Raw genomic sequence first — 20,666 nt, 5'->3', positions numbered from 1 at the left:
AACTACCGAGCCCACGTGCAGCAACTACTGAAGCCCGTGTGCTCTACAGCCTGTGCTCCGCAACAAGAGAAGCCACCGCAATGAGAAGCCCCAGCACTGCAATGAAGAGTAGCCCCTGCTCTCCGCACCTAGAGAAAATCCACACAGCAGTGAAGACCCAGCACCACTAAAAATAAATAAACATTTTTTAAAAAACAGTGAGTCATGTCTGAAAGGGAGTGGAGAGAGTCTGACAGCTTTGCTTAGGCATGGCAGGCTAAGGAGTGGAGGAAGCTTGTGCCCTGGTTATAGATTCATCTCAGGTGTATGGAAATCATTAATTTATGGAGTTCCTACCCATTGTTTTTCCCATTCCTCCCCCATTCACTGCAGGATGGTCAGTTAATTATACTTGTGAGAGCATTACCTATAAAGAACCAAATTCAAATTTTAAACTTGGATATTTTAAAAAACTGAAGAGGATGCAGATTGTAATCAACACACCTTAGATACCTTCTTCCCAGTCCAAGCCCACCCCTCACCTCCCACCCTCTATTCCCCAGACTACCTTCAACGGCCCCTGACCATTAGGTTTCCCCCTTCTCACAGTCACACTTGTACTCCCCAAAGCTGGACGTTTGATTCAAGCTAAGCTAGTTGGATTTCTCTCTCAAGAATTTGAACTAAAGGACAAAGAGCCTGGGACTGAGAACTGGGTCATCATAGCCATGTGCTAGAGGAAGAGTCCACAAATTCCTACCACTGACATTCCAGAGCTGGCCTGATTCCTGCCCTGTTCAGGGTTAGTCTGTCAACTGTTTCTTGGTGTCAGTTGTTCAGTCGCTAAGTCATGTCTCACTCTTTGCGACCCCATGGACTGCAGCATGCCAGGCTTTCCTGTCCTTCACTATCATCCAGGGTTTGCTCAGATTCATGTCCACTGAGTGGGTGATGCTATCTATCTCATTCCCTGCTGCCCTTTTCTTCTCATATACCACTGCAATATATTGTTAGTAAGATCCCCTCTTGCTTAAACTAGTTCAGATAGGGTTTTGTTACTTTCAACCATACAAGTCTTACTTTAATTAAATTTGAAATTAATTTCAAAAGGAAAATTCAAAAATTTCTGGCATAAAGTAAACACTATGGCCTAAATGAAATCAGATCTTCAAAGCTCAGTAAAACCCTCTTATGACTGCTCTCTTTATAGAAAACAAGGAAAATGTTCCCTCATAGTTAAACAGATGACATATATCTCCGTGTCTAGATCACAAGGTAGAGCACAACCAAATTTACAGCAAAACAAGTACCACTCTTTGTCACAGAGTTTTCCTGATTCCAATAGATTTCAGCAAGTTGATGAAACAGTTATTATTCATATAATTCATTTAACTATGATATAATTCATATAATTATCAGGGCTTCCCTGATAGCTCAGTTGGTAAAGAATCCACCTGCAATGCAGGAGACCCCGGTTCGATTCCTGTATCGGGAAGATCTGCTGGAGAAGGGATAGGCTACCCACTCCAGTATTCTTGGGCTTCCCTTGTGGCTCAGCTGGTAAAGAATCCACCTGCGATGTGGGAGACCTGGGTTCGATCCCTGGGTTGGAAGATCCCCTGGAAAAGGGATGGAGTGTATAGTCCATGGGGTCACAGAGTCAGACATGACTGAGTGACTTTCACTCATATAATAGCCATTTAAAACTAAAACCACAAACTGGTGGTCCATGAGTCATATCCAGTCCACAGATATATTTTGTTTGGCTTGCACAGTATCTTTAAAATTCTGAATTGGTTGCCAAGTTTTAAAATTCACATAAAAACACAAATGTATGGATTCTCCTTTAAAAATTTGACTTTTACATTATTAAATCTAATAGTCAATTTTCAGACTTCATCTTATGTGATCTCTCAGCCTCATATGACATAGTTGATCACTTTCTCCTTCTTGAAATACTTTCTTCACTTAGCTGTGGGACACCATTCTTTTTTTTTTCTCCTATTTGATGGATAACTCCTCAATTCTTCTTTTCCAGCTTTACCGAGACATAACTACTTAGCAGTAAAGAGTCCACCTGCAATGCAGGAGACGCAGGTTCAATCCCTGGGTGAGGAAGGTCCCCTGAAAGAGGAAATGGCAACCCTCTCCAGTATTCTTGCCAGGGAAAATACAGTGGAGAGAGGAACCTGGCAGGCTACAGTCCATAGGGCTGTGAAGAGTCAGACACAGCTGAGTGACTGAGTACACACACACACACAATATAAGTTTAAGGTATACAGCATAATGACTTGACATGCACATATTGCAAAATGACTATCACTATAAATTTAGTTAACATATATCACTTCATACAGTTACAAAAATTTTTTTCCATGTGACAAGAACTTTTAGATTCTACACTCCTAGAGCTTTCAAATATACTGTACATATATGACTATATAACTATAGTCATCATGTTGCATACCTAGTAATTTTCTATCTTGTAACTTGGAAGTTTGTACCCTTTAACCCACTTGTCTAATTTACCCAGCTTCCACTCCCCTCCTCTGGCAACCATCAATCTGATTCATAGCTCACAACTCAACCCTTGGATGTTCATAACAATTCCTTGAGTTATCAAGTTTCAAGGTCTTAAATATTATCTCTATGCTGACAACTCCAAAATGTCTTTCTCCAATTTGACCTCCCACCTACATTCTAGTCATGTATCTAACTGCCTACTCAACAGCTCCACTTGGATGTCTAATAGCCTTCTCAAATTTAACCTATTCAGAATCAAACTCTTGCCCAACTCCCACCCTATATAAATCTTCTCTTCCCCATCTAAATAAAGGGCTAATCCATTTTCAGATTATTTTCTATTTCAGCCTAAAATTCTAGAAGTCATTCTTTCTCTCTCTAGCACTCACTCCATCAACATTTATATGCTGTCTCTTCAAAGCCTATTGAGTCTGAACTCTTCTCATCACTTTCACTCATCCAAGTCACTATCATCTCTTGCCTACATTATCATAATCATGTCCTACCTGGATGCCCTGGCTTGCCCTTGACCCCCTACAGCCTATCCTTAACACATCAGCAGATGATCATTTTTAAGTGTAAGTTAGATCATGTCACTTCTCTCTTCAAAACCTTTCAACATGTTTCCACTTAATTCTGAGTAAAAGCCAACATCCTAAGAATGACCTACAAAGTTCTACAAACTCAAGCTTGCCACAAATGCTTAGTCTTATCTCCTCCCTCCAGCACTGGTCCTTCCACAGGGGCCTTTGTGATGTTCCCTGAACAGAGCAGTCAGGGCTTCCCTGGTGGCTCCATCAGTAAAGAGTCTGCCTGCAGTGCGGGAGACCAGGGTTTGATCCCTGGTTCAGGAAGATCTCCTGGGGAAGGAAATGGCAAACCACTCCAGTATTCTTGCCTAGAAAGTCCCATGGACAAAGGAGCCTGGCGGGCTACAGTCCATGGGGTCACAAAGAGTTGGACACGACTGAGCGACTTCACTTTGAACACAGCAAGCATATCCATCTCAGGGCACTGCATCTGCCTTCTCCCAGATATCAAAATGGTGTATTCGCTCACTTATTTCAGATCTCTGTCCAGAGGAAAGGTACTAGAGCAGTCTTCTCTAACCATCGATATAAAATAGCTGCCTACCTATATTCTCCTTTTTCACCTTTTCTCCATATAGCATTTGTCACCACCTGACAGACTATATATTTATGCATGGGTATGTTTATTGTCCGTCTCCATCCATATAACATAAAGTCAATGAAAGCAGGAATTTATTTACTTTGTTCACCACCATATCCCCAAACCTAGAACATTCTCTGGCTCAAAGAGGCTACTCAATAGCTATCTATTGAAAGAGTACACATTCCTGTAGGAATACTCAGCTGACTTCAGACAAAGCATGAACTCTGGAATATACTACAGTCCTGTTCCCTATTTATATTACACCCAGATGGTTTTACTTTTATATTATCTGCCTGGCCTGCAAAGTAACTTAAATATGAGACCCTTGATCTAAAAAAGTCTTTTATAGAGTGTGCATCTGGAAGTCTGGGGCTCTTCATCAGAAAATAAGATGGGACTGGGACTGGTAATAATTGGGTAATGTATTAAAAAACATATCATCCTAAGCAGATAAGCAATTATAAAAAAAAAATCTTTGTGCTTTAGGCTCAAAATGAAATCCACTCTTCTTGGTTTTGCTGGGCCTCCATTTTGACATCCTTTACTGCCCATTACAGGAGTCTTGCCTTGGATATGTTTTTTTTTTATTATTATTATTAATCTTATATTAGGGAATGAAAAATAATTATCATTGAACATGAGCTAGAATATAAGACAGAATCTTTACCTTGAAGAATTCAATGAGAACATCTTTATTTTCTAGCCAAATGATATTATGAAGATACTTGTCAGGAGTAGGGAGAGGGATTGCCATTGGAAAGTTATTCAATGATTTTATTTTTTCAAGAAGTACCTAAAACAAACAATCAAAATAATGGTGATCAGATCCTGTAACAGAAAAGGGACATCAGGTAAAAATGAAGGAAATCTAAATAAAATACTGTTTTGCAGAGCTTTTCTTCTTTAAATTGTCTTCTAATTTTTTTTTTGCGGGGGGGGGCGGGGGGGTTCTTTTTCTCCACTTACTATTTTCACTAGTATATTAACTCATATTGAATTTATCCTTTTTATAATCCAATTAATAGCTATATTCTACCCTGTCTTAGTCTCAAACTTAACTGTTGATTACTATATGACTTAATGCCACATTCTCTCAAATTCTTTTTACATGTGAGTGAGTTGCTTCTCTACATTCTTCTAGTTTTGGAGGATAAGGTTCTAGTTTTGAGGCCTTTTATAAGTCTTCTCTGACTTCCCCAAGTAAGAGGTAAGCACTTACTTGCGTTATTCCCAGTGTATCTCTTACAAATCTCCCTTATGGAACTCATTACATTGTAGTATTATTATGTTTACTTATCTGTGATATGTAACTTTTGTTGATTGCCTGGATAAATGACTAAATGAAAAAAAGAGGAAGAGTGTCCATGGACTTTGGAATCAATGTTGTACTCATTAAGTATCCAAGTCTCCTCAAGAGTCATGGGACATAGTAGGTATTCAACATATGTTTACTCAGCTAAATTGGTTAGACTTACCTAGCTCCTTACAACCTGGGATTGATAATTATACCTCTTCAGCTAACAATTAGGCAATTAATTAATAGGCATTCAACAAATAACTGTTGAATGATTGATTTGTCCATTACCTTTCTAAATAAACCTATAGGAAAAAATAAGTCTCTCTCTTCATAAAGGCTATTGTTTATTTAACTAATGGGTATCAATCATTCAATTGAACCTTATACAATCTTCAAAGTAATAAAGGCAAAATAGAAAAAAACACAACATGAACAGAGGTGTAACTTGAAGAAAACTAAAAAGTGGCCCTTCTCATCCCTCTGACAGATACTAAGGAAAAATCATATTACTATTTAGTCCTGTGCCGTGACCTTATAGAGACTAATGAGGCAGAATTAAAACAGGAAAAGCTGGCCTGTCCCATGCCCACTTCCCTGCCAGGGCCATGGAGAGAGGACTACGTTCAGAGAATGTCCTGAAGCACAGCCCAGGTGGCATGTGGCTGAAAAGTGCCAGGGACAAGAATGAGCATGTGACACCCAGGAAGAGCTTATCATTGGAAACACAGGCAGAATGTGGGACCAGAACTTCTATTTTTCTTCTTTATGGTATGAAGCAGATAAGACCCTCCTTGTACAGGAGAGAAAAAAGCATTACTATTTGCACAATTCGCAGTCTAGACAGTGGATGTGATAGCCTGGTAGAATTAAATATTAAACATTTTTTCCTCTTATGGTCTTAATTTTTTGCAAATTTGTAATTTTTTCAAGTCCATTTATCAGCCAACCACTTAGGGTGTCTCCCCTGTTCCTCTCAAACTCTTCCCTCCCTGATCTCCACATACACACACACACACACACACACACACACACACACACGTGGGTCCCCTCCCACCTATGTTAACATTATGTAATTACCACTTTCCTTGCTACAGCTACTGGGACTGGACTGTAGATATTCCACCAGTGGATAGAGAAGCAGAAAAATCTAATGAGTTTGTAGAGAGCCAAAAGAAGATGCCACAGAGGGCAACCCTGATAGGAAATGGAGAAGCTGAAAGCTCAAGTCCCTTTCTGAGGCCTGGCCGTGTGGTCTGGTTACCATGAGATCTGTAAGATACTCTGTGTCCTCATGATAAATGCTCCATTTCTTTGTGAGTTCTGTAATGAAGATATGTAGGAGATACCTAGCTTAACTAACCTAGCTTAATTAACCAAACCTAGCTCAGGTTGGTTCAGAAAAACCAAGTGGTTTTGACATAGAGGGAACCAGGTAGCAATGGCACTAGTTGCCACTGGCATTAACAAAGACTTCAACAATGACAGAGTTAACAACTGTCCTGACTCACCCTTTTCCCAATCTCCCTAGGAATCAAGTAGTATGGGAAATTGCTTACTTACCTTATTCATCTCGACGCTCTCATATTTATCAATAATGCCTCTTGACGAAAGGAAGGTGAGGCTTTTCAGAGCTTTAGCAATCACATTCCGGATTGCCTGCTTGGTCTTCAAAGCAATGACAACATCACGACCCTCATGCTCTATGAGTCCTGAAGCAAATAAAAGTATCAGTAAGCAAACAATTCAATAACCACAATAGTAATGAATATTTGCATAAGTTTACAATTTCCAAAGCATTTACTCAATATCTTTTCATTCCTGTTTTGTATAGAACTTGTGAGGCCAGTAGGACTACAGTTATTTTCATCTCCATTTTATAGATGAGAAAATTGAAAAAAGGCTTCCTTCACCAATTAGTGACTTCCCTGGTGGCTCAGATGGTAAAGCGTCTGCCTACAATGCGGGAGACCCGGGTTTGATCCCCGGGTTGGGAAGATCTCCTGGAGAAGTAAATGGCAACCCACTCCAGTATTCTCGCCTGGAAAATCCCATGGACAGAGGAACCTCTTAGGCTGCAATCCATGGGGTTGCAAAGAGTCGGATATGACTGAGCGACTTCACTTTCACCAATTAAGAGAAATTCACTCCATCTTTTTCCCAAGGTATCTCCTACATATCTTCATTACAGAACTCATTACATGATAGTATTATCATTCTTCCTTATTTGTCCATCCTTCGTATTGTGTAATTCTTATTGGTTGGATGAATAAATGACTGAAAGTGTGCCTGGACTTGCACTGTGGGTCTTTCTGAAATCAAACTGCATATTTTTTCCTCTTCAATGAGCATGAGAAGTCATGAGATGAACTGGGAGTCAAGGCTTAAAATGCATCTGTTTCATCCTTGTAATACTCATCTTGAGCACAATGCCTGACATCTGGAAGGGACTCAGTCATTTCTGAACTGAAATAAGCTGAGCAGTGAAATGAAGGACAGCATGGTGGAGAGCACAGGAGATCTCACCTGGTGTGAGATCTAGCTCACCTCTTACCAGCCATAGCACCTCAGGGGAGTTAAATTTTCTAACCCTCAGTTTCATTATCTGTAAATGAAGATGATAGTAGTATTTGCTTCATGGAGTTATAAAGATCAAGTGAAATAATGCATATAAAGCCATTAACACAATTCCTGACATAATAAGCATTCAATAGTAGGTTGCAGTAACAATACAGAAACAGGCACTCTTTCGCATGACTGAATCAAGAACACTGTGTAATATTCCATACTGACCTAAAACATAAGACAGCAGCTCCTAGGCCCCTGACCTTTAAAAGCATGGAAATAAAAACCCGCCTGATATGTGAATGGAAACACTGGGTCCTGGATTTTCTGAGATGGTGACAAAATATTCTGACCTATTGTCTCCAAATTTACAATTTCATTCCTTAGCCTTTTTCAGTTTTGTTAAGGTAAGTGTGATCCTCATAAATCCATATGGCATCTTACAATGTGGTTATAAAAACAAAGGGGCTTTGCTTTCTTTCTTTTACAGTAACATCCATTTGTTAAGGGCATATCAGGTGCCAGGCTCTCTACCAGGAACTATATTCTGGCAAACACTGAGAGCCTGGTCCACAGCCCCCTTATGAGGAAAGCAGATCCAAGGAGTTTTGTATAAAATCCTAGGGCTCCCCCGAATGTTTCAACTCAAGCAGAGTGGCAGAAGACGCTCAAAAAACTTCATCCCTCACAAACTCACTTTGTTTGAGTACCCCTGCAAACAAAGTAGGGCGAAACAAAAACAACACTCTCTGTCATAGGTAATCCTTTGTGTATCTTTTTCTTACAACCTTAAGGAATATGATCTTGCCACCTTAACACACTTTCTGCACTTTCCATTCTTGCTTTTATGCTCCCATAGCGAATAACAGAACTCCTCTAACTTTTTGCAATTATCTCTTGATACGCTCACACCTCCCACCAGGATCTGAATTTTAGGTACACCTGGCCCATTATATGCGTTCAATAAATGCTTATTGAATGAATAAATGAATGAGTCTGTGATTGAATGAAAGCATGAACTTGTCTTCCTTTGGTTAAATTATGGGATGATAAGATGTGATTTCAGGAAATTAGATATCCCAACTACTTACCTAGTTCTTTGACAGCATCCCGTTTGTTGGTTTCCAAAATTTCATATAATTTCTATGACAAATTAAGAAATGTATTAATTTCTAATTATACCAAGTACATTACTGGCTTTAAAATTTGAGGGAAAAAAAGGATGGTAGAAAAATCTCACTTAATTATCATTTGGGGGAGATATTTAATTCTTCTCTCTTTGTAAATTCACCTGCTTTTCCCAGGCTCATTCTCATAGTGCAATGAATGCTGTGTAGTAGCTTACATAAGTACATAAGTATTGCATCTAATATTTCTCAGAAAAGACTAGTGTGCACTTCATTGTGTGCCAAAGAGAATCCTCAGAGATAGCACCCCACTAGAGGGTGTCAAACAGAGCAGCCAACTGGGGAGCCAATCTACTGGGAGTGCAAAAACAAGTGGAATAATGAAAAATGTGGTGTCAGGTAGGTCATGTTTCCTACAGATAACTCCTGACATAACTGAAGAAATAGCTCCACTCTGGGCTAAACAATTTCTGTTCAATCATACAATTGTTACTTGTCAACTTCCCACCATGGCCGAGGCATGCTCTTGAGCTTTGGGTCTTCTTGAAGTTTGATAATCAGAGCTGAAATTTAAAGAACAGAAACTGTTCTCTGCAGCACCTCGTATCACATAATAAACAACTGAATCCCCTTCACTTAACATAATTTATCTTTTGAGTCAAATACATGCAGAAATGGTCTTAAATTAAATCAATACACCTAAGGGATGTTTTTCCCAAATGACCAGTACTTGTCTCTCACCTGATCTATTGACTTTCGGCTAGAAATCTGTCTTATTAAAAACTTGGTATCCTCTAGACTTTTGACATAGCCTTTTGTAATACTATATGTCAAGCTGAGGCGCTTTTTGATCTGCACATCTACAATATTTATCAGCAGTGGTATTATTATCTGGAACAATGGAGAGGGGGAAAAAAATGAAAATTTGATGAGGAAAGGCACCCTCTCAGGCAGATATTCTCAACATGCCATTTCTAACAAGCTTGTTAGAATACAAATACTGAAACATCCACTGCTGAAACACAAATTCTCAGGCCCCACTCCAGACCTGCTGAATCAGAAATGCTGGGGACAGGCCCCCAAATCAATGCTTTAACAAGTCTTCTAGGTGTTTCTATGTACACTCAAGTTTGAGAGCCCCTCTCTAAAGAAAAGAAAGCTCAATGAATAACTGGTTCTGTAGCTTTAAGGCAAAGTGCTTACCACTCACTGCCTCTTCCCTTATTTTCCATACTCCCAGTTTTCAGAAGACAAGAGAGGTCACCCCAATAACCTGGACAGTAGTTACCAACAGAATAAATCTCTCTACACCTCAGTTTCTTCACTTGCAAGATAAGGAACTTAGGGTAATCTGAGATTCTCCTTAACTCTAAATTTCTCAAATGACAAGCTGAAGCAGGAGAGTATAGTGACTAAAGGGAGCGGGATTTTTAAATAAGAACCTCCCTGAGTTCAAATACCAGCTCTCTGCTACTCACAGTGCTGTGACCTTGAACAAGTTACTTAGGGACTCCAAGGACTCAGCGTCCTCATCTGTTCAATGAGGATAACACCTAAGTACCAGGATTCCTGAGGAGCTGCCCCTCACAAGCAATGCAGTCAATCACAGAGGCACAACAGAGTACAGGCAGGGTGGTGACGGGCCAAGTAACACAAGGGGAAGACGTGATCAGGAAAAGAACATCACAGCAAAGGAATCACACAAGCAGAGAAAGCAGAGCTTTTCTTAAACTGTTATTTTGGTTGTGAAACTGGGGAGAAGGGGACATATTGAAGAGGATTTTTTTAATATGAAGTTTTATTCCATGATGCACTGGCTGATCTAAAGTAAAGTTCTTCAATATTCTTCCAGGTTACAGATTTGCTTTTTTTGAAAGCCTCACTCTGCTGAGACTGGCTACTAGGACACCTAACTTGATAAAGTGGGGACACCTACTTCCCAGTATTGTTAACAATTTAACTAGATATGTATGTAAAGTGGTCTGCACAGATCCTAGAACACAGTAAGTGCTCAGTTTAAAAAAAAAAATAAAAAAGCTACTCATGATTATATTTACTTAACTGCACTCCACTGGAATTTTTCAGAGCACGCTGAACAGAAATAGCAAACGGTTCACACTGTAAACAGGGTTGACTTCTGTACTAACACATCTCTAAATCTTTATTTCACTCAGAGAGACTTTTTGCAAAGTATTCCTTCTAAAATACTTATTTTACATTCATCTGAATAAGATCCCAGTGTAAAAACTGATTACTTATGAAAGCCTCTACCTTCTATATTAAGACTTAGCCTCACTCTACATATCCTAGAATAGTTTGTATTATAATGAGATTATACCCTAAGTGGGCACTTTGTTCTAAACTCAGCTCATAAGGAAAAAATAATAATCAAAATTACCCCTGAAACAGGTTTTATGTATATAACTATTAAAGTCATTCTTAAGAATATTAAAGAATGGTAACATATTTTATTTCTATTCTATATTAAGTATATATATGGTGGTGTTTTAGTCACTAAGTCGTGTCCGACTCTTGCAACCCCACGGACTGTAGCCCACCAGGCTCCTCTGTCCATGGGATTTTCCAGACAAGAATACTGGAGTGGGTTGCCATTTCCTTCTCCAGGGGATCTTCCCAACCCAGGAATAGAACCCAAGTCTCCTGCACTGCAGGTGGTGTCCTGCATTGCAGGCAGATTCTTTACTGACTGAGCCACCAAGAAAGCCCTAAGTGTATATACACTTAATATAGAATCAAGGAAGGAACAAAAAAAGGAAAGTCAACAAGCACATGTCTGGGAATTCAGACAATTCTACCTAAGACAACTATTAAATTTCTTGGCAAATAGGGACCAGGTGGAGGATTCTAATGTCTGCCTTTCACCGTCAGGGTTTAGAGCAATATTTTTTAATATTAAGTTTATATATCTTCAATACATACTAATAGATTTATTTAATGTAGTAAGAATTGTTGTTTATTCACTAAGTCATGTCCGACTCTTTGGCGATCCCCTGAACTGTAGCCAGGCTCCTCTGTCCATGGGATTTCCTAGGCAAGAATACTGGAATAGGTTGCCATTTTCTTCTCCAAGGGATCTTCCTGACCCAGGGATGGGACCTGCATCTCCTGCTTTGGCAGGCAGATTCTTTACCACTGAGCCACCACAGAAGCTCCCTAATAAGAATTAAGCAACTCAAAAATATGGAGTGGCAAGAGAACTCATCTAAAGATCCCAAGTTAAAAGCCTATATTAATATCATGCAACTCCATTGGAAAGAGAGAAAGGAAGCTTAAGAACTGAGACTGAAAAATCTGAAGATCTACTTTCAGAATCAAAATGAGAGCCACGAAAAGAAGAAATGAAGAAATGGTCATTGTTAAGTAGTCATGTATGGATGTGAGAGTTGGACTGCGAAGAATGCTGAGCGCCAAAGAATTGATGCTTTTGAACTGTGGTGTTGGAGAAGACTCTCGAGAGTCCCTTGGACTGCAAGGAGGTCCAACCAGTCCATTCTAAAGGAGATCAGTCCTGGGTGTTCTTTGGAAGGAATGATGCTAAAGCTGAAACTCCAGTACTTTGGCCACCTCATGCGAAGAGTTGACTCATTGGAAAAGACTCTGATGCTGGGAGGGATTGGGGGCAGGAGGAGAAGGGGACGACAGAGGATGAGATGGCTGGATGGCATCACCGACTTGATGGACATGAGTTTGAGTGAACTCCGGGAGATGGTGATGGACAGGGAGGCCTGAAGTGCTGCAATTCATGGGGTTGCAAAGAGTCGGACACGACTGAGTGACTGAACTGAACTGAACTGAAGGAGATTGAAGGCCACAGTAAAACTGAACTTCATAGGCAGTAGTCTAAGGAAGTAGTGTGTACTCTAGAGTAAATATTTTATGTTTCTGCAGTTATGGCTTTATGAGAAAATTTTACTAAAACTTGGAGAACTAGTTTCCAGGTTATCCTGCTTCAAGTGGAGCTATCATTTTCATTTATTCATTCAATACCTGATTTAGTAAGTACTTACACAGGTGGCACGAGTGGTAAAGAACCTGCCTGCCAGTGCAGGAGACATAAGAGACACAGGTTTGATCCCTGTGTCGGGAAGATCCTCTGGAGTAGGAAATGGCAACCCACTCTAGTGTTCTTGCCTGAAGAAACCCATGGAGAGAGGAGCCTGGTGGGCTACAGTCCATGGGATCGCAAAGAATCAGACACAACTGAGCGACTAATACTTTTACTTTCATATACTAGGTGTCATTCTAGGTTACATCAGTAACCAAAACAAAGACACTTACCTCATGGAAAGTACATACAACATATAGTAAAAAGGTGGTAAATGCTATGCAGAAAAAATTAATTTAAGCAAATGAAGAGGGACCAGGGAGATGGGGTAGAAAGCTGGGAGTATGGAGGGCAGGTTGCCATTTTACGTAGCATGGTCAGGGAAGGCCTTCTCCATGAGAAGGTGAGAGTTGAGTGATGACTTGAAGGAGTGAGAGGGTGAACCAAGCAGATACCTGTGGGGGGAGGGTTCCAGGAGAAAAGGCAGCTCCCTCCCTCATTTCTTCTAAAATAATGAGTTTTCTTAATTCAGTTGACAAATAGTATAGAAAAAAAAATTTTTTTAATGTGAAGTTTTACCTTGAGAAGAGGAAAAAATCTAATTATTCTGAAATAACCTATTATTACTGTAAACTGAATAAGAATCAAGTTGTCTGGTCTCAGTCTCACAAAGTATATACAAAATATATCAACAATTCCAATAAGCACAATAAAAAATTCCAAAGTATTCCAGTGTTGATGAAAATATTTCCTTTTCAAAATTATTATCTGTTTAGAAAACATATAGAACATACATCATTTCATAGCAGTATACAAAGGTGGGGAGAGGGACTCTTAAAAATTAACAGTTAAATGCTCAACTACAAATGCATTACATTCCAAAAGCTGGGTTTTAAGTCATTCATTTGAAATTCAAAAAAATCCTTTATAAATGTCTGACATCAAAGGGTATAATTTGATTTAAAATATATATAATCTATTATGAATCTGGAACACCAAAGAAAAGCAATGAAAAATAGTGAATTAATTCACTGAAACACTATTAATTATAATTGAAGTATGAAACAGTATGCTGATAAATCATCTTTGAAGCATTTATCCTAAAAAGTGGTCTTCATCTTACATCATGATAAGAACCTAGCAACCTGTTTTTCTTTTATTCGTTTATTTATTCTTTGTATTGTTACAAGGAGTATTTGAGGAAAACATCAAATGCCTAGATTTTCAATTCTCTTTTATCTGATCTTTGAGATTCTCTCCACTTTTATGATACTTCTCTTATCTGATATTCAAGACTGTGACTATTATACTGATTTCACTCAGAAAACTCAAAAAGAGTACTAAAATTCCATAATCCTATCAACTATTACAGCAAAAGGCTTCTGGTAGGAATTACTCCAATAAAATGACAAAATAGATTCAAGCTATCTAAATTGTTCTTTTTATATAGGATACATTTCTATTTTAAATGATACCTTCAATGCTGATTCTAACAGATATAAAAATACAAAATAGTAGTTTACAAATATCAGTCCTGACACATTTAATTTTCTTGCCGTTGGCCACAGATGCATTATCATAGGATAAATGTACATTATTCCTATAATATGTTCTGCATTTTCAAATTCTTCTGAAAATACAATGTGATATATAAAAATCAGAAATTTATTATGCCTGAAAAAAAAGAGATCAAATAAAATGTCAGGTCACTTTAAAAGTACAAAAATTAAAATCTGAAGTTTATTTAAGTAAATATTAACATTTATTTGCAGAAAGATATAAAATAACAGATAATTAAAATTTAAAACATACTTTCTATACATAAAATTCATAAGGGAAAAAGATAAAAATATGGCTCTTGGTAATCTATATCAAGGCTGGGGAGCTTTTTTTTTAAGTTAATATCTTATACTTATCATTCACATAAGTAGAAAAAACACTTTCATTACCTCTGTAAAAACATTAAGTACTGTAAATACATATTCATTTGGGAGGGGTAGTATTTTGGGGAAGGGGTGTTTTTCCTCCAGTTTCTTAAGATATAATTGACATACAGCACTGTATAAGTTTTAAAGTATACAACCTAATGATTTGACGTATGTACATCATGAAATGATTATCACAATAAGTTTAGTGAACATCCTTCATCTCATATGGATATAAAATTAAAGAATCAGAACATTTTTTCCTTTGAGATGAGAACTTTTAGGATTTACTCCCTTAACAACTTTCATATATAACATACAGGAGTGTTCATTATATTTATCATGCTGCATATGACAATCCTAGTATTTATTTATCTTATAAATGGAAATTGTACTTTTTGACAGTCTTCGTCCAACTCCACCTCCCCTACCCCGCACCTCTGGTAAGCATAAATTTGATCTTTTTTGCTAAGAGTTTGCTTTGTTTTTAAAATATAATTGACCTACAACACATTAGTTCCTATTACATAACACAGATTCAATTATTTTTAGACATTTCAAAATAATAACTCCAATAAGTCTAGCTACGATATGCCACCATACAAAGATATTACATAATTCCTGACTACATTCCCCACACTGTACGTTTCATGTTTGTTACTCAATTATTTTGCCACTGGAATTGTGTACTCTTTCATTTCCCTCACTATTTCTTTCTTCTCCTAACCACTCCTTTCTGGATACTACATATTTATTCTCTTTATCTAAGATTATTTCTCTTTCACTAAGTTTATTCATTTGTTTTGTTTTTTAAAATCCACATATAAGTGAAATCATACAGTATTTGACTTTCTCTGTCTGATTTCACTTGGTATAATACCATCTGCTGCTGCTGCTGCTGCTAAGTCGCTTCAGTCGTGTCCGACTCTGTGTGACCCAATGGACGGCAGCCCACCAGGCTCCCCCGTCCCTGGGATTCTCCAGGCAAGAACACTGGAGTGGGTTGCCATTTCCTTCTCCAATGCATGAAAGTGAAAAGTGAAAGTGAAGTCGCTCAGTAGTGTCCAACTCTTTGCGACCCCATGGGTTGCAGCCTACCAGGCTCCTCTGTCCATGGGATTTTCCAGGCAAGAGTACTGGAGCGGGGTGCCATTGCCTTCTCTGATAATACCATCTAGGTCCATCCATTTGGCAAGATTTCCTTCTTTTTAGGGCTGAGTAATATTTCATTATACAAACACATGAATATACATTTGTTGTTGTTGTTCAGTCACTAAGTTGTATCCAACTCTTTGCAACCCCATGGACTGCAGAACACCAGGCTTCCCTGTCCTTCACTATCTCTGAGTCTGCTCAAATTCATGTCCATTGAGTCAGTGATGCTATCTAACCATCTCATCCTCTGCCACCCTCTTCTCCTTTTGCCTTCAATCTTTCCCAACATCAGGGTCTTTTCCAATGAGTCAGCTTTTCACATCAGGTAGCCGAAGTACTGGAGTTTCAGCTTCAGCATTAGTCCTTCCAATGAGTATTCAGGGTTGACTTTGAGAGAGTCATTTCCTAGGCAGGTTGATAAGAAGTCTAGGGGTCCCCAAGGAGAGAGGGGTCTGGAATTCTCAAGGAGGAAGAAAGGACAAACTTTTTTTCCCCCTACATTCCTTAGGATTATATAACAATAATGTATCCTGCCTGAGGACAGTCTCTGGATTTCTGTTCTGGCTAATCTGGTTATTTTAAAATGTAAATTATGGGAGTAGGTCTGGTGCGGTCTTTACAACCTCCAGACATACTTTTGATTCATTGGAGAGTATATAATGCCATTGCTAACACTAGCAAGCAGGTACTCTTTCTGCCCCCTTCTGATGTCTATGTCAGAAGCTTTCTCTATCTCCTTTATACTTTAATAAAACTTTATTCCACAAAAGCTCTGAGCCATCAAGCCTTGTCTCTGGCCCCAGATTGAATTCTTCTTCTCCGAAGGCCAAGAATCCCAGCGTCTTTGTATGGTTCAACAACAACCTTTCCATTTCCTTTAGGATTGATTGGTTTGATCTCCTTGCTGTCCAAGGGACTCTCAAGAGTCTCCTCCAGCACTACAGTTTGAAAGCCTCAATTCTTTGGCCCTCAGTCTTCTTTATGGTCCAACTTTCACATGGGTACATGACTACTGGAAAAACCATAGCTTTGACTATATGGACTTTTGTCAGCAAAGAGATGTCTCTGCTTTTTAATACGCTGTCTAGGTTTGTCATAGCTTTCCTTCCAAGGAGCAAACATCTTTTAATTTCATGGCTGCAGCCACCAGCCACAGTGATTTTGGAGCCCAAGAAAATATAGTCTGTCACTGTTTCCACTTTTCCCAGCTTTTATTTGCCATGAAGTGATGGGACTGGATGCCATGCCTATTATATATCTAGATATGTCCATTCATCTTCTTTATCCATTCCTATCAATGGGCATTTAGGTTGTCTCCATATCTTGGCTATTATAAATAATGCTACAATGAACACAGGGGTACACATATCTTTTCTAGTGATCTCATTTTCTACAGATAAATACCCAGGAGTGGAAATGGTAGTTCTATTTCTAATTTGTTGAAGAATCTCTATACTATCTTCCACAGTGGCTGCACCAGTTTACATTCCAATCAACAGTGCGTGAGGGTTCCCTTTTTTCCATATCCTCCCCACACTTGTTATTTATCTTTTTGATAATAGCCATTCTGACAAGTGTGAGATGATATTTCATTATGGTTTTGATTTGCATTTCCATGATGATTGATGATGCTGAGCATCTTTTCATGTGCCCACAGGTCATCTGTATGTCTTCTTTGGAAAAATGTCTATTCATATTCTATGCCCTTATTAAATCAGGTTATTTGGCTATTTTTTCAATGTTCTTTGTATGTGCGCTTTGTGCTAAGCTGCTTCAGTTGTGTCCAGCTCTTTGCAACCCTATGGGCTGTAGCCCACCAGGCTCTTCTGTCCATGGGATTCTTCAGACAAGAATGCTGGAGTGGGTTGCCATGCCCTTCTCCAGGGATCTTCCAGATGCAGGAATTGAACCCACATCTCTTACATCTCCTGCATTGGCAGGTGGATCCTTTACCACTAGCACCACCTGGGAAACCTGTTCTTTGGATAATTTGGCTATTAACCCCTTACAGAATATATTGTTTGCAAATATCTTTTACCATTCAGTAGGTGGGTTTTTTTATTTTATTTTGTTGATAGTTTCTTTAACTGTGCAGAAATTTTTTAGTTTGATGTAGTCCCCTTTGTTTATTTTTGCTTTTGTTTTTCTTGCCTGAGGCCACATACACACGCACAAAAAAGTTAATAAGACAAATGTCAACGAGTTTACTGACTATGTTTTCTCCTAGAAGTTTTACAGTGTCAGGTATTACATTTAAATTTTTAACCCATTTTGAATTTATTTTTATGTATGGTGTAAAAGAGTAGTCCAGATTGATTTTTTGGGTTATAACTGTACAGTTTCCCCAACAGCATTTATTTAAAAAACTGTCTTTCCTTATTGCATATTCTTGCCTTATTGTCATTGATTAATTGACCATATAGGTGTCGGTTCATTTCTGGGCTCTCTATTCTGTTCCGTTGATCCATTTGTCAGTTTTCATGCCAGTACCATTCTGTTTTGATTACTGTAGCCTTATAGTATTATTCTGAAGTCAGAAAGAATGATACCGCCAGCTTTGTTTTTTCTCAATACTGTTTTGGCTATTCAGGGTCTTTTGTGTTTCCATATAAATTTTAGAATCATTTGTTCTAGTTCTGGGGAAAGTGTATTTTATAGGGATTGCACTCAATCCATAGATTGCTTTGAGGAGTATGGTCATTTTAACAAAATTAATTCTTCCAATCTATGAACATGGTGAATCCTTCCATTTGTTTGCATTGTCTTCAATTTCTTTCATCAGTGTCTTATACTTTTCAAGTACAGCTCTTTTACCTCCTTAATTAGATGTATTCCTAGGTATTTTATTCTTTTTTGACATAATTGCAAATTGGATTATTTTCTTAATTTCTCTTTTTGATAGTTCATTGTTAGTATATAGAAGTGAAACAGATTTTTAAAAATTATTTTTATATCCTGAAACTCTACCAAGTTCAGGGATGAGTTCCAGTAGTCTCTTGGTGGCATCTTTAGGACTTTTTATGTATAGTATCACATTATCTGCAAACAGTGACAGTTTTACTTCTTCCTTTCTAATTTGGATTCCTTTTATTTTCTTATCTGATTACTGTGGCTAAGACTTCCAATATTGTATTGAATAAAAGTAGCAAGAGTGGACTTTTGTTTTGTTCCTAATCTTGGAAGAAATGCTTTTCACTGTTGAGTTTGATGTTAGCTATGGGACTGTCACATATGACCTTTATGATGTTGAGGTGTGTTCCCTCTATACCCACTTTGCTGAGAGTTAAATTTTGTCAAAAGTTTTTTCCATATCTATTGAAATTATCATATGATTTTTATTCTTCAATTTGTTAATGTGGTGTATCACACCAATAAGTTTGCAAACATTGAACCATCTTTGCATCCTTTTTCTTTTTTTTATATAGATTTTATTTTATTTTTAACTTTACAATATTGTATTGGTTTTGCCATATATCAACATGAATCCGCCACAGGTATACAGGTGTTCCCCATCCTGAACCCTCCTCCCTCCTCCCTCCCCATTCCATCCCTCTGGGTTTTAATTTTTTATATTTTTCTGTAAACTTAATAAATCAAAGACAGTAAAAAAAAATGACCATAATTTACTATGAAAAGTATGTTAACATCCATTTAAAATTTATTAACATTAATGGTCTCAGTATCTTCTCATCTGTCATGCTTTGTTAGTAGAAAAATATTGTCTTTCTAGTCTAAAAAGTGTGTAAGTTTACAATTTATATAACAAAAGAGTCTACACGAGTTAGTAAAATACGTATCTTATGATATTTTGGACATTGGCTGTAGGTGTTTATTAAGGCCAGGCTGTGTTTTTCCTAAATATAGACATCAACAGAACCATCCCATGCCACAGGTGAAATTAAGTTGAGAGTTAAATCTAGTCTTTGAGTTTGCTATTTCTCACCCACAAGCACCCCAGAAGAATATGAAAGAAGTCCAACATGTAATGTGACACTAAGACAAGACTGTTAGGACTTGAAGAACCCAAATGTAACCATCTTTTTCTTCTTTTTTCTACCCACATTCTACTAGAGGTGTCAGTGAAATTGCTAAAACAGAATGGAAAAAGAGAAGTAAGCACTCTGCTGCTTCCCTACTCAATCAATAAGAGTTGACTGTAATATTAGTTGAGGTTTTTCCTTAGGAAAAATCAAGGTAGCCGATTTTAACAATGTAGAAAAGGTCATATTTTCAAGTACATTGCTATTAAAGGTTCACAGTACTTACCCATATAGAATAAGAGGTGTCTTATCTTTATGATATTCCAAGAAAGTTAACATGTTTTTAAACTTCACAAGCCAACTTCTAGCTCTTACATAAGTTGAAACATCATAAATACTCATGAATCTAATAAAGAAAAATATACATACATGATGAAAACCAAGTGCTATACCTTTGGGTAATATAAAATGAAAAGTTATACTAAATATAAATATAATATACATTTGTTAAATATGCCTCTGTATCCACCCACCTAACCACCCATGGTCATGGAACAGAAACAATTTTTGCATGAGACTCCTAAAGTCCATGTCCCTGAAACTTTTCAGACCTGAGGTAGAATATAATTAAAACTTCTCCAGTCCAATTCTTTGAGGTTCAGAATCAAGCTTCCTTTTGTCATGCCTTGCCTAGCCCAAGATTCTCCTTGGCCCTGAACTCCCTATTCTTCCCAAACTTTATGTAGGAACTGATGCTACATCTCCCAAATATATCACCAGGCTGATGAAATGTTAACTATCACCCAGAAAGAATCTCCTAAAGTTGCTCTACAACTTTGTCTTAGAACATTCATTATTTAATGTTTACCAGAACTGTAA

The 20,666-nt window shown here is 37.9% G+C and overlaps 1 protein-coding gene across 1 annotated transcript in view; it reads right to left on the bottom strand.

Annotated features, from left to right (window-relative positions):
• Positions 1 to 20,666, bottom strand: part of SLC9C2 (solute carrier family 9 member C2 (putative)) — a 93,752-nt gene that overhangs the window by 18,746 nt on the left and 54,340 nt on the right. Inside the window, exons 14-20 of the mRNA XM_025285628.3 lie at positions 20,074 to 20,193; positions 14,203 to 14,401; positions 13,307 to 13,495; positions 9,403 to 9,552; positions 8,626 to 8,677; positions 6,533 to 6,681; positions 4,343 to 4,468 (exon numbers count right to left, since the gene is read on the bottom strand). Coding sequence (XP_025141413.3) covers positions 4,343 to 4,468; positions 6,533 to 6,681; positions 8,626 to 8,677; positions 9,403 to 9,552; positions 13,307 to 13,495; positions 14,203 to 14,401; positions 20,074 to 20,193 — 985 coding nt within the window. The remainder of the gene's footprint in view (positions 1 to 4,342; positions 4,469 to 6,532; positions 6,682 to 8,625; positions 8,678 to 9,402; positions 9,553 to 13,306; positions 13,496 to 14,202; positions 14,402 to 20,073; positions 20,194 to 20,666) is intronic.

This window comes from Bubalus bubalis, chromosome 5 (genome assembly GCF_019923935.1).
Source record: "Bubalus bubalis isolate 160015118507 breed Murrah chromosome 5, NDDB_SH_1, whole genome shotgun sequence".
Classification (NCBI taxonomy): domain Eukaryota; kingdom Metazoa; phylum Chordata; class Mammalia; order Artiodactyla; family Bovidae; genus Bubalus; species Bubalus bubalis.
The sequence above is the reverse complement of the archived record's forward strand: the minus strand, read 5'-3'. Positions and strand labels throughout refer to the sequence as shown.